This window comes from Microtus oregoni, unplaced genomic scaffold (genome assembly GCF_018167655.1).
Source record: "Microtus oregoni isolate MIOR12 unplaced genomic scaffold, Mior012 000006F_ref0000085, whole genome shotgun sequence".
Taxonomy (NCBI): Eukaryota; Metazoa; Chordata; class Mammalia; order Rodentia; family Cricetidae; genus Microtus; species Microtus oregoni.
The window spans coordinates 3,130,743-3,146,211 of NW_024543065.1; the positions used below are offsets into that span (position 1 = coordinate 3,130,743).

General features: G+C 40.7%; 1 protein-coding gene across 1 annotated transcript in view; it reads right to left on the reverse strand.

Moving 5' to 3' along the window:
* Pde7b (phosphodiesterase 7B) overlaps positions 1-13,224 on the reverse strand; it is a 319,693-nt gene extending 306,469 nt beyond the window's left edge. Inside the window, exon 1 of the mRNA XM_041653888.1 lies at positions 12,872-13,224. Coding sequence (XP_041509822.1) covers positions 12,872-12,892 — 21 coding nt within the window. The 5' untranslated portion in view covers positions 12,893-13,224. The remainder of the gene's footprint in view (positions 1-12,871) is intronic.
* Between the last annotated feature and the right edge of the window lie 2,245 nt (positions 13,225-15,469).

Below are 15,469 nucleotides of genomic sequence, written 5' to 3' on the forward strand. Positions count from 1 at the left end.
TGGGATGCCCTTCTGTATGTTGTGATATGTCTTAATACCATCGGTTAATAAAGAATATTATTTGGCCAATAGCCAGGCAGAATAAAGTCAGGTGGGAAATCCAAGCAAAGATATAGCAAAAAAGAAGGCAGAGTTAGCAAGATACCAGAAACCACTGGGGAAGCAAGATGTGAGGTAACAAGCCAGGGGTGTGGTGGTAAAATATAGAATGATAAAAATAGGTTAATTTAAGTTATAAGATCTAATTTAAGTTATAAGATTTAATAATAAGCCTGAGCTAATAGGCAAAACAGTTTATAATTGATATTAAGCCTCAGAGTGGTTTTTTGGGGGAACTAGCAGGCATGAGAGAAACCTTCAGTTACAATCTCCACAAAAAAAAAAATTCCTGGAAGAGTTGTGGTGAATTCTAATACTCTTCTAAGGATCACCTGGTGCTGACACTTCTTAAATTGTTCCTTGACACAGGGAGGGAAGGATCCCCATCAAATTCATTTGGTGAAGCCAGTATTATCCTGATATCCAAACCAAGTCAAGACACAACAGCACAAAGAAAATATACAACTTAATAACCCGATGAAGAAAGACACAAAAATTCCCAACAAAATACTTGTATATGAAATTCAAGGACAAATCAAGAAGATTATGCATCATGACAAAAGACAAAGGAGACTTCATCTTTGCATTGCAAGGTTGTTCAAAATGAACAAATGAATGAATGCAATTCACCATGTAAGTAATCTCAAGGATGAAATTTTCTGATCATCTCCATATATCAGAAAATGTACTTGATAAAGCTCACTCTGCCTGCATGATGATGTCTTACAGAAATTAGAAAAAGACAAAACATACCTCAATTTAATAATAGGTTTATTCAAAAATCAACTGACAGTGTTATACTAAATTGGGGCAGGGATTGAAAACATTTCTTCCAAAATCTGGAAGACAGGGGTTACTACTATCTTCATTTTTATTCATTACTGTGCTCAAAGTCTGATATCAATAAGACAAGACAAAGATATAAAAGGAACAAAAACAGTCAAGAAGGAAAATTATCCCCATTTGAAAACATCATGATTCAATACTTAAACTACTCTACAGATTTTACCAGAAAAATTAGATTTAGTTAAATATTTTCAGTAAAGCTGCAGAGCACAAAATTGGGGAAAATGCTGAGAACACCTGTCTGTGGGCTGCCCAGCCTGATTGATCAATTGACAATACAACCCTTGCACATAAGGTTTAGAAAACATTTCAGAAGGGGGGAGGCAGAAAGAATGTAAGAGATGAAGAACCATATGTTTGCTACATAATATTGTCTGTAATATATGACAGGGAAACTATACCAAGGACACCTCAACAATATGGTTACCTAAACAGGACTTGAAGAATACTAATACTAATCGACCTGCCAACATGGATGAGGGGAATCTCACATGACCCCGTCCCTAGATGAAGAACTATGGGCAACATCAGTCTTCTCCAGCAACAAAGCTCCCCACTAGGTTACCCAGTCCCTATCAGTCAGTCATAAACACATGTATATATGACAAACTCTAAATGAATGCAGGAGGTTTGAGCTTATTATCATTAGCAAACTAATTTTTATTGGTTTATTGCCATTAGCAAGCTTATGGATAATAAACTGTATACACACAAAAAATAATTTCTATGTATATTGGAAGCAAAGTGTTGAAATCGGAGAGGTGCTGTTTAGATAAGAACAAAATACTAAGTGCCTACTAATAGGTACTGCAAGAGCTATCACAAACCAGCTATAAGGTATGACTGAGAAAAAGTAACAAAAATCTACAAAATGGAAGGGGGTATACTATGTGCAGGGAAGACATCATTCTCTCAGATAAACCTGTATCCCAACTGTTTGTTTGCCTTGCTGATTGGTTGGTGTGGTAGTGAAGCATCTTAATTCAAAATTTTGTGTAGAAATGTAAAGAATTCAAGATAACACTGAAGCATAAAACAGGAAATTTCACTAATAGAGAAGATGTTTGTGCCACTTAGAACAATCAAAGATACCGAAGAAATATGAAGAATCTTTTAGAATTAAAATATAGAAGGACTGGATCTTTATATTTATATATAAACAACAAAGATATTTATAGGCTTGTGATACCTGTGAAAAGGGAATCAGCAAGATGCATAGGACTGCCTTTCCTCTATACCTTGCAGAAGTACTGATGTGGAACATGAGGGAGGAAAAGGACTCTTAGTGATAGTGTACAATCTTATAAGAACTTTGAGAAGTATTAAATTTTCCACTAACATTTAACGTGATTTCCCAAGGTCAAGCAACTTCATTTCTAGGCATGTTCTCAATAGAAATAGACGGATCCTGTACCAAAAGATTTAGGCCAACATTATCCATAGTATAAGAAATGGATGGATCTAGAAAACATCATATTAGTGAGGTAACCCAGACCCAGAAAGACAAATGTCATATGTACTCACTTATAAGTGGCTTTTAGATGTAAAGCAAAGAAAACCAGCCTACAATTTACAATCCCAGAGAACCTAGACAAAAATGAGAATCCTAAGAGAGACGTACATGGATGTATTCTACATGGGAAGTAGAAAAAGACAAGAAAATTGGGAGCATAGGGACCATGGAAAAGGGTTGAAGGGGAGGGGAGTGGAAGGGAGGGTAGCAGAGAAAAAGGTGTAGCTCAATATAATCAATAAAAAAAGGAAACTGGACCAAGTTCAATGCTTTACACAGTACAGTGAACAAATAAACTAAATCTCATGCAATGAAAAGAAACAAAAAATAAATATATAAAAACAATTTACAAGTCTTGTAGTAATAGGAGTGGTGGGGCTGCATCCCCAGCACCCCGGCCGCCTGCTAGCTTATGCCCTGAAATAACAACACACAAACTGTATTCTTTTAAACACTGCTTGGCCCATTTCTATCTAGCCTCTTCTAGGCTAATTCTCACATATTAATTTAGCCCATTTCTAATCATCTGTGTTGCACCCCAAGGTGCGCTTACCGGGAAGATTCTAGCCTACGTCCATCCTGGGTCGGAGCTGAATCGCGTGTGTTTGCCGGGGAGCGGGGCATGGCGTCTCTCCTGAGGCGTCTGCTCCCAAGAGGAGAGCTGTCGAGTCTGAGCTCACTTCCTCTTCCTCCCAGCATTCTGTTCTGTTTTCTCCACCCACCTGTGTTCTAACCTATGAGGGCCAGCCAAGCAGTTTCTTTATTTTTTTTTTAACCAATGACCTTCCTCCATCAAAGTCTCAAGACACAATGTCGAAGTGGAGATGGAAAAGACACGAGGGGATTCTGGCATGGTGATGATATAAAAATCCATTGTCTTGATTTGAGTAATAAGAGGTCTTAAGACATGATCCAGGTTTTTTTGAACTTACATCCCATGCTTGCCTCAAAAACTGAGGCAATCTTCCCACCTCAGCATCCCAGATTCTGACATGAACCAACACTCTGGCAACCTGAATAACACACAGAGGTACAGAGATTTCCCAAACGTAAGTGAATGATCAATACATTTATAATTTAGGCAATATGTGCTATCGTTTAATAAAGAAGAGAAAAGGCAAGAAAACAACACAGATCTTTCTCTGTTTCTACCACATAATACTTGAGAATGGGTAATTTATAAAGAAAAGGATTCTTACAATTCTGGATACTGGGGATCTCAAGAGCTCGGTGCGAGCAACAGGCATTCTGCCTTATAACATGGCAGAAAGTGATAACAAGCCACCTAGGAAGGCTGGGGGTGACACCCAGGCATGTCTATAACAACCCACTCTCGGGGTAACTCAGCCACTCCAATGGCTGCCACACTAACCCCTTCATGGGACTTACACCCCATGCACTTAATACTTTTTACAAAGCTCTGCCTCTTCATATAGTTACCCTGGGAGTTAAGCTTCCGGCACTTGAATTCTGAGGAGAAACTTTCAAACTGCAACAAAATTGCATTTATCTTAAAGCACTCAACACAACACTATCCGTATACTAATCCAAGACCTCATCTAAGCCCACAGTGCTGTAGGCTTACACACTTACTCTCTTTCCTTCTCTACACACTCAGCAAATAAAGCCTTTGCATCTCTTTTACACTTTTATGAGACATACCATATACACCTTCATCTCAGCAGAGTAAGGTTAACTTGTACACAGTCATGAACAAGAATGACCTCCCTACAGAATGTTCTCTGAGCATCCTTGTATGCCCCATAGCCAAACACCTTCCTGAAGTTTGAAGTGTCAACTTCTAAGGCATTAAATATAAAATAATGTAATTTCTCTTTATTTTGGAACCTCGTGTGTATAAATATAGTTAGAAGAATGCTTTAACATTTTTTGGAAACAAATGCTCTTATGCTTTGTATAAATATTTTTAAAAATGTTTTCCAAGTCGTGCTTAGTGTGAGTAGAGATGAACTAAAAATGTGTAAGAACAACCGAAACTTGTCACCAGAATGAAGTGGAACCCTGGCTCCACGAGCTGGAATTCCTTTCGGTCTCAATTGCCTTGCTTTGGATGAACTCAGCTGGTCCTTGCGTAACAAGAGTGGTGTGAGAATAAAGTGACTTGTGTCCTTTTTGTTAAGAGTGAAGTGACTCATTACACACGAAAGCCTGAAATTAGAGGGCCCAAAAGTACCTGCTGCAAGATACATTTTAGAGATGCGAAAACCAAAACTGCTAAATACCTTGCCAAGAGTATCAATCATTCTTGCATCCAGAACCCAAACCTCGGATTTTAGGTTACAAATTCGGGGCTCTTTAAAAACAAAAAAAATGAGTGGATCTTCTTTTTATCCTCTTTCTTTTCCTTTTCTCTCCAAAAATATGTCACTTAAACCTATTTTATTTTAAATTACAATTTGCCATTTACTTCAATAAATATATGGTGTGTTTAGTTTTAAAAGCTTTGCCTTAGAGGGGAGAATGTTTGGGAATTCACTATGACCTTTTAGTTACCTGTTAGTTCTGACATGAGTATAGACATTAAAAGTTTTCCCCAGAGATGCTGGAGACCAAACCCAGGACCTCACAGCTGCTAGACCAGTGCTGACCCCTGAGCTCTCCTTTGTCTCTGTGTTTCAAGTCTGAGAAGGCCTGTGCCCCATAATTGTGTGCCCCATAATTGTCTCTCGAAACTACACACAAGCACTGAGGTATCAGGATCAGTTAAAAAGACAGAGAGAGAAATATGTATGAGTTGTTGTATTTATAAGCTTTCGAAGCATCTTTATAGTACAATGACTTTTAACAGAAGAGAAGAATGTGTCAGATTGTCATTATGGCCCAAGAGAGCCATTACACAGACTCCCGCTTCTTTTTTTGTTTCATCTGAATTATTCCTCTCTCTAGGAATAAAAAGACCCCAGGAAGGAGGAAATAAAGCTACTAGATGTGTTCCATGATGACTAAAATTTCCGAATTGAACTAAAAGCCAAACTGAAATCGTGTTTTCCTTTCTTTGAAAAAAATGAGGACACTGGTGTGAAGGACGGAGGGAGAGGCCACAGTGTGCCACACCGGAAGCAACTCCTCTGAGAGTTAGTGACCTTTTCTAAATCGAGGCATTCTTTAGACCTCCATAGTGCCGGGCATCTCCTCTCATGAGAATGCTGTCTACACTTGAGAATGACTGAGTTCTTTCTTCTCACTGCACGCAGCTGGAGACTGGTGTAATGAGAAAGGGAAATGAAGGTAGGTATTTGTTTTTCTCATGGAAAACCAAGAAATGCATAAATCATATTGAAACAGAACGAACATCAGTTGTTGGTATACCTACGATATGAACATATTAATACAATGTTTTCTAAATAACTGATATTATGATTTAAATTTATTTTAAATGTTTGCCTAAGACATATAGTTTCCTTCAAGACAATCTGAGAAAATTATAAGTTCTCTGTGTTTCACTAATTTGAAAAATTAAGCGAAACTGAACCAATTTTAAAACAGGTAATTTAACTGATATGTTCAAACCAGTACAATATATAACGTATATTGGTTTAGTCAAAATGTTTTCATGAGCACCACAGCAAGTAAAGTGAACTTTGGTCTTGACAAAGCTCCTCATTCTATACTGAAGGAAATCAAGTCTTGAGGGCCGTTCATGTCCCAAAGTGACTCAAGCTGGACCGTTGGGTTTTCTCTGTTTTCCTGTCCATGACTCTTCTAGAGTGTTCTCTCTTTCTGTCAGTTTCAAAAGCTCATAAAATAAAATCAAAGCCAAATGGAAAGCCTTCTTTCCTTCATCTTCTAACTTTGTTTTCAACGTCAATACCACACAGTGTCACAAACATAATACCAAAATGATTTCGGCTGTAAATGTCATAAGCTTATAGGGAAAAGGTGAACAACTCCACTGAATTCATAAAAACTGTCTTTCTCCTCTACATTTCAGGTTTTTCTTTTAGAAGCATTCATTTGTTACACTTTTTATCTAAATTTCCAGAGATTTTTCTCTGAGAATGTACCAATGTTCTGCCTATTTGTACAGATGTCAATGTAGATTTTTCCCAGTTTTATAGATCTGGAAAATCACTCCTGATCTTTTGTATGCAGGTCTACTTCATTCTTTTAAGTAACAGTGATATTTTATTAAAAGAATATAAAATAATAATAATCCATTTATTATTGGGTTCAGTTAGTTTTTTATTTTTTGTTTGTTTGTTTTTCAAGACAGGGTTTCTCTGTGTAGCCCTGGGAATCCTGGAACTCAGTGGCTTCGAACTCAGAGATTTCTTTCCTCTGCTTCCCAAGTGCTGTGATTAAAAGTGTGCACCATCACCACCTGGCTAGTTTCTGACTTTTATATGACAAATAATGCAAAATTTATTACACTTTTATGCTAATATGATAGAGTTAAAGGGTATGAGAACCATTGATTATTATTTGCTCTAGATATCAAGATCTGACCAAGCTCATAATTGCATCCTGACCTCTGCCTGGGCTCACAGAAGCATGCTCCTTATCCCTGACCAGTTGTGGCCTAACATCCCATACTAGACAGAGGAAGACACAGAATCCTAACTCTTAGGTGTTCCTTAGATGGTCACACCAATTGCTAGAAAAAAGAAAATTAAAGCAAATATTACTCTAAATATTATATAAAGAAAACCCACCAAAACCTCATTGTCACACTTCATTTCGTTCATCTTCCCCTTACAGATGAAAGAGAGAGGGGAGGAGAGAGGAGAAACAGTTTAGAGAGGGAGGGAAAGAGGAGGGGAAGAAGGGAAAAAGGAGGGGAAGGACAGAGGGAGGGGTAGGAGGCAGAACTCCTCATGCTGGACAAAACTACTGGAGGCCTGACATCAGCTATCAATGTCATACTCTATACTATACACAAATCTTAATGCAGACTGTTGTTGATAGGATTTAGAGTGTTTAATATTGAGGTCTTTACTGAATATTATTAAGAATTACCTGTGTTTTACAGATTTCTGGGCGCTGTCATGCTGTTTTTAGGTTTATTTGAAGTGAAAAGCCTGTTCCTTACCATCCATTCTTCGACTATGGATTGTAAGCCCTTACTTGGCAGAGATGCCAGCTGGTTCTAGACACAGAGAATGTACCAGTGTCTGGATAAGGATAATTGAGCTACATCAAAGGCAGCCAGTCGGATGAGCCAGCACGCCTATATCAGGGCTCACAGCCTCACGAGGGATACACAGCCAACAGCCAACTCTCCAGAAGGTTTTCCTCCCCCTGAGAGTCCGCCCAACTTTGTTATCAACTTGTTCTCAGCTATTCTGTAAAGAAAACCCAATTGGAGTAGAAGCAATGCCAGGGAAAGGAAAAATATAGGCTCTTTAGAATGACCGACAATTACAATAAAGATGTTTGTGTTATAACACTGATGTCTCATCTCCAGGAAACAGAAACCACGCCCCTTTGCTGTTTCAAGAATTGCTCCAGCATGGAGGCCTACCACTTTACAGGAGAGAAACACGGCAAGGAGGAGGAACTTTCCCAGCGGAGTGACGGTCTTTCTGGGGGAAATTCTCCATACCCACCCAGGGCTCGTGATTGCTTTTGCTTTTCCTTGGTGATGTGATCATCTTGGAGGTAGAATCACATGGGTTTAGCTAAGTAACGGTAAAGCGTGAAAAGAAGCGGTGCGATTGACCCGTGAGGTGGAGAACTCGGCCCTTGCTAATGGCTCAGCACGAAATCTCCTCAGAGCAGAGAGATCATGGGATGGAAAGGAAAACCACCAAACAGCCGTCAAGACAAGGAAGCTGAGGCCCCCACAAACTCACATAAGTGATTCTTGAAAGTTCTGGAACCACTGTCAGGAGCTTCCAGACAGAGGGTGCTCCCCACAGCAGGGATATCACGTTACATCAGAATTCGACTCATCATGGCTGCCAGTCCTCCTCAAAAGGCTGTTGATATTCCGGGCTGCTTTCAACACTCTCAAAAGGTTCTTCCTGTAACTTGAGGGATGCAGAGGAAAACCCTAATGCATGAGTTGTATTCTCCATCTCAGGCTGGAGAATAAGTCAAATTATGACAAAATCTGGCTCTCCTCAGCGCGCTACTCTTTAAAATTGTCACTGCAAAAGAATACCAACATTTTCACCCTGATCATAGTAGACACCTAGATGGATAAAAATTCACTTCTTGCAATCTAACTTGCATTCAGCTGTTTTCTTTATGTAGCCTTTTCTTCTCACTGTCTCCCTCCCCAACTTGTGTGTGTGTGTGTGTGTGTGTGTGTGTGTGTGTGTGTGCACATGCTTGCGCATGTGTTCATGTGGAGATCAGAGCTTGAACTCAAGTTCCTTTATTGCTCTTTATCTTGTTTTTGTTGTTGTTTTGTTTTGTGAGACAGACCCTTTTCCCACCTGGAGCTTGCCTATGTTGGCTAGCTAGCAAGCTCCCACCATCCATTCTGTTTCTGTCCTTTAGGTACTGTGGTTATAGATGCCTGCTGCTATATCTAGCTTTTATCTGGTTGTGGAGGATCTGAACTTGCTCAGCAAGTACTTTCCCCACAGAGCCACCTTCTTAGCCCCAGCCTCCTTTTGCATTCACTCCAGGTTAAGAAACATACTGAGTAGCAACAGTAGTTTCTTTTTGATACTTTTTGAATAAAAGCTTGATACTTTCACACTTACATATAAATAAATGTTTTAAAACAAAGCAATCCCTCCTCCCAAAAAAGCCAAGCCTCTGGTTGAAACTAAAAACAGTATAAAAAGCTGGGCCTATTTTGGAACCCATTCTCTTTGGAAGGATAACTTGCTCATCTTAGATATAGTAGGAAGTGCTTTGGTCCTTCTTCAAGGCAATGTGCTAGACTCTGACTCCCCATGGGAAGCTTTACCCTCTCTGAGGAGTGGATAGGGGTGAGATTGGGGGAAGGTGGAGGGAGCAGGAGGAGGGGAGGGTGTGGGAACTGGGATTGGTATGTAAAATTAGAAAAGACTGTTTCACAAAAAAGTTTGGCATACAGGGATGTTAGAAATAATCTAATCCAACCAGCTCCTCACACAGATGAAGAAACAAGGTCAAGAATAACTGAATAGCTTAGTGTCCGTCAGCTAGTTGCTGCCTACAAGTCTGCTCATCCTGTTCTCTGGTCCCCATTCACTGCTTTTTCCCCCTCTTTTTTTCCAGTTCATTCCGTGTAATCACTCTCCTAATTGCATGTTAACGTGTTTAAACGGTTAAATACTCCTTGGAGGAGGGGCTTTAAGTGCCTTGATTTAACATTGAAAGATTGACACATTTTCTTCTTGCTAGTCAAGTTTCTAAATATGCCTTGTATCTAGACATTTAGTCAGTTTGGGTCTCTACAGTTACTTTTTTTTCTTTTCCTCAAATCTCATCATCGAGCACTTTAAAGTCTACTAAGAAACCAAGTAGGCAACATGTCATGAATGAAAGCAAGGATGCTTTGAGAATCATGAATGAAAGCAGGGATACTTCGAGAATCATGAATGAAAGCAGGGATGCTTCGAGAATCATGAATGAAAGCAAGGATGCCTGGAGAGACCTGATGCTGAGTGCCCGCCCAGGCCATTCTTCTGGGGAAAGTGAAGTGAACGAAAATGTTGGGGACACTAAGATGCCACTTCCAGGAAGTAGTTACAGCAATGGCCTCACCACTGTGAGAGAGGCCAGGCAAATCTTCAAATGCCAAAGTTTTCTTCCTCCAGGAGGTGTACCTACTAAAAAAGATTCCTACTTTACCAAATAGCTCTTTGGGATATGTGAACTGAACCCTCAGGATGGCGAATTCTTTGGACCGTTCATGGACACAGAGGGTTCCATCCTATGTTACATATATGACTTCTGCAGTGTGAGATAAAACCAGATAAAATAGCTATTACCTCCAGGTGGTAGTACAAGAGACAGCACTCAGGCGACAGAGGCAGGCAGATCTCTGTGAGATCGAGGCTAGCCTGGTCTACAGAGTGAGTTCCATTACAACCAAGGCTAAACAAAGAAACCCTGCCTTGAAAAGCGAAGAGAGAAAAAAAAAATAGCTGTTACCTAGATAATCTCAAATCTTCTCTGACCCTTAAATTTGACAGCTGTCTTTTATATAATGAAGCCCTTGTAGACATGGCGTTGGATAACTTCTTGCTTAATAAATTCCTTCCAGCACTATGTTCCGTGAATCAACAAGCAGTTTCCGTTGTGATTTGAGCTTGGCAAACAACAAGTTAGAATAATTACTGGGCAGAGGCCTTTCCAGGTGGCACATGCCCACTTGGGGAAGCTTGGTCATTTCACTTTTGCGTGTATGACATCCTTTTGGCTGAAAAAGAGCACGAGCCGACGTTTGGAATGCCCTTGTCTTGATCGTTGACAGTTTCCAGGTTATATTTTAAGCTGGACTTAACACCAAAAACATTTCTCAAAGCGGTTAAAAAAAATTCCAGGTTTAAAATTACTTAGATAATTTACAATGTATGTTGGGTGAATTCTCAGCAAACAGTTTTAAGCTCGGGTTTTGATTCCACCCCAACAATGGGTGGCTTTGTGTTACACACTGTGGAAGGCGTTAAAAGGTGTCCTGGTGTCATTGTTTTCTTTAAACTGATGCCTGTCTCTGATACATCTTGGATTTTTCCACCCTTGTCCTAAGTAACTTTCTTCAAAAATTAGTTTCTCCAAGTGACTGTTGCCGAAACAGCCCTCTTCCCTGATTTTGGCACACGCTAGTTAGTGGGGCCCTCGGAAATCAGACAGTTCAGTCAGGTAGAGAGCCTTATCAAGAGGATTTGGATTTGGGAATTGTCGCTAGTTAACTTTGAGTTTCTGCTTGCGATAAAAAGGACTTCATTTTACTAGAGCAAATGCCAATCCAGAGGGAACCCCTGACACCCTTCTTTGTTTCAGCAGCCAGTAATAAAAGATAAAGCTGAGGAAAGGGAGGAGCTGCAGTTACGCATTTGCAACACACAACGTCCTTGTTTTCCCACTGGGCGCTGCAGAAAAGCGATTGTCCACTCGCAGCACATCCCCTGCAATTCAGAGCTAATATTTTTGCTGTCCTTAACGAGGTGCTTTATGCAGTTAATTCTGTTAACCCCTTCAAGTGCGCTATGAGTTTGAGCCTTGCCTCACGGTGCTACTGATATGACCCAGTTTCACAGGTTTCTAGTTCTCGGCATTGAGAATGGAAACTTTAAGGAGAGCGAGTTAGAAATTTTGGAGCGAGGGAATGGTTTCAAACAATCCTGTCTCATTTGCTATTGCATAACTCTCAGATAAAGAAGTCCATGTTAGCTGTGTATTGTGTGAATTGCTCTTATAAAAAAAAAAAACTGAATGCTAGACAGGGCTGATTCTCAGCAAGGTCCCCTCAGACACGTAATAATGTGTGACCGAAAATGTCAGCCCTGTGTTCAACTGTGACTTCTGCAGCAGCTACCATACACGAATGCATGTGTTTGGCTTGTGTTTCCTTTCTTGCAATGGTGTCTCTGGCCAGAGCACATGTGGAGCTGAATTTTTAGGTGATTAATTAGTCCCCAGGCTCCATCACTTAAGTCTCTAATTAAATATCTAACTCGACTTTCAACCCATTCAGGAAGAGATAATTACCCAATCTTACAGTGATAATAAAGTTTTGTTTTCCTTTGTAAATAATAAGACCTAAATCACTGGCCACATAACTCTGTACTTACATCTCCCCTGTTAGCTTTGAGACTGAAAATAGGTTTTTTTTTTTTTTATAAATTGTAGCAAGATGATAAAGTGGATTTTTTTCCCCTCAACAATTCACCCCCACCCATTACTCTGTGTTCCCTCTCACTACCAGCTGTTCCTTTCTGTTCTACCACTGTCTTCAGCTTGAGGTCTGCTACTGACCAACACGACAAACTCAAGAGAAAAAAAAAAAAGAAAAAAAAGAAAGAGAAAAAAACCCCATAAAACAACAACAAACCAACCAAGCTGATTTTCTCCTCTACTGGTTCACAACCCTTCACCAACATTTTCTTGCCATGTTCTATCCAAAACGACCCAATTCTAAAATTAACAATGGAGAAGAAATATTGCATTTATTTAAAAATACTGAGGAGGGGGGGTCTCCTCCATGGGGACTTAAAGTGCAGAGAATTGCCAGGAATCTTGCTAGACCCTGCTGCCCTCAAAGAGTTAATTCAGGGCAAGTGACAATGCTCAGTCAGTTCGCTTAGAAAAAAGGAAGGAAATTCAAAAGCTGGTTGCTGTAGGAACAATCACAGACAAAAATAATATAGATACAAACACACACACACACACACACGAATAGAGGTCCGGGTCCATTTTCAATAAAAACAAAAACCAAAACCCTGGCGTCTCCCTGTGACTCTGTACTCTCAAGGAACATCAACTTGCGCTGAAATTTGTTGTACATACCTCAACCATTAAACAAGACATTTAACCATAGTGGCAGTTCTGTGACCTTTGAAAGCCGGGGAATCTCTGAGCGGTGTGGTTTGTTCATGAAGACTTGTGCTGCAGAATCCAGCAACTTCATCCAGGATTAGGAGGATAATTATGTAAATTTTTAAAAGAAAAAGAAAATACTTTAAAAAAAAAAGGAAAAAAACGAAAGATCCGCCAAAGCAGTCAGAGAGCCCGAGAGAGAGAAGGGAGGTAGAGAGCCAGGCTCTCTCTGGGTGAGGGCACCACTTTTCTCCCAGACAAGTGCTGGGACAGAGCCGAGCTTGCTGCAGTGCCCGGAGCAAGCGACTGGCTGGGTGAGCAGGCAGCCGGCCTGCGAGGCTGGGAGGTGGTGCTGTCAGTTGCCACAGGCAAGGAAAACCAGAGACCAATCGGCTTCTGCGCCCGCAGCTTACTGGAGTGGAGCCTTTTCTGTTTATGTTTCCTCATTTCAAGAGTGACGTCAAAGGGTTTAGTTTTTCCTCTGCATGTGCTATTAATTTTAAAGTACTGTACTATGGGAAGAATGTGTGTGTGTGTGTGTGTGTGTGTGTGTGTGTGTGTGTGTGTGTGAGTGTGTGTGTGTGTGTGTGTGTGTGTGTGTGTGTGTGTGTGTGTGTGTGTGATTAGCTGGGGTGCCCCACTCTCAGGAGAACCCAAGAAAGATTTTTTTTTTTAATATTCAGAAACAATTTTTTTTAACAGTTTAAATACCTTGGGGTTAAGTGTTTAAAATAATTTCAAAAAACAAAAACAAAACACGCTGAGCCAAGCAATAGCGGAGAGCTTTCTGTTTTGCCGTGGGTGAGTTGATGTGCATATGCACACTCGACAGCTTGTGGCTTAATTCTGAGCTCGTTCATGTTTACCCTTACCTAAAACAATGAATTGTTAATAAATATCTAGAGCTAAGCATGTGGACTTGGGCAAATGAGCCGGCGAACCTTAGCAGGACCTAGGAAGAACAGAATCCACGTGGCCCTGGCTGCTGGTGGCCCCTGCTTCTCCCACCTTCCCACAGCTTCTGAGGCAAAGCTTCGGGATTATTAAAATAGGGAGATTCCAGCTCATTCCTCACAAAAGTCCCTGAAGAGGCAGGACACTGTGAGGCCATGCAGACATGCCCTCTCCTGAGTGCACCAAGGTACAGTTATTTAGAGACACCTCCTCTGCCAGAGGCCCCAGCTAATCCCCGCATTTCTCTTCCCACTCTTGGAAATCTCTGTGGTTCCCATCTGTTGTTTCTGCTTCCCCCGGGTCCTCCCCACTCCATCCCCACTCTGGATTCTATGAGGAAAACCTATTTTTTATTTCCTCCTCTGCCTTTGGGTTTCATGTCTTTCCCTGCTAATCCCACACTGCTGACAGGCTTAGAAAGGGAGCACGTGATTCACCCAGTAGAATCAGATGTCTCTTTTGATCTGGGTGAAGATGATGTTTTAGGGATAGACACAGTACTTGAAAAGACCCAAGTACCTTTTCAGAAATGAACATGATTTTTTATTGTTTGATTTTTTTCTTTTTGGAGAAATAAGGTATTTATTTATACGATTTTAGGTACTAAGGTTTATAAACCCAGCGGATTAGCAATTCTAATCCTAGTGATGAAGACACGTAGTGAATATAGTACTTTCTCTCTCATAGTCTATATTTTGGTAGGTGATTAAAGAATCGATAAAAATCCTGTATAATATCCTAGGACTAGGGAGGCTGAAGAAGGATGGTCATTAGTTCAATGTCACCTGGGGTGACTAAGTGAGATTCTGAATTAAAAACAAACAAACCAAAAAACCCTAACACTAAAAATAAAGTAAATATGCGATTTTTAGGCTGTACGAAAGACTTTAAAGTAAAGTAAGGTAGGAGCTGGAGCTGCGTGTAGTTCATGTGTAGTGTGCTTGCTATTTTGGGTGTCATGATCTGGGAAGCACTCTGATGAAGCAAGTTAGAGCAGAGGTCCGAATGTGGGCAGGGAGCATATCACATGCGCCTCTGCATTCCTGGTCCATGCCTGGCATAGTTAAAGACTGGGAAAGGGAGTTGGACGGCTAGGAGAGTGAAGAAAGAGGATGTGTGGGAATGGCTTCATGGAGCTATGCCTAGGACCAGATTGGGAAGAATGGGACGTGCATTCCAGAAAGGGGAGTCCTAAGATAGACTTCTTCTGAGGGTAAGCAAAAGCATTGGACCAATAATGAATCCCACTGCACTTGGGAGGTGAGAAAGTATCATAGCCTGAACTTGGATAAGAGTCATGTAGAGGTGAAAGGTTCAGATTCTGGGAGGCTGTGTGTGTTTGCATGTCGAAATGGCGCAGCTTAAAGACCTACAGTACAAAAGGGGAATCAAGAACAACTCCCTGAGCCGGGCGGTGGTGGCGCACGTCTTTAATCCCAGCACTCGGGAGGCAGAGGCAGGCGGATCTCTGTGAGTTCGAGACCAGCCTGGTCTACAAGAGCTAGTTCCAGGACAGGCTCCAAAGCCACAAAGAAACCCTGTCTCAAAAATCCAAAAAAAAAAAAAAAAAAAGAACAACTCCCTGGAGATTGGTTTGAGCAAAGAGTCATAATT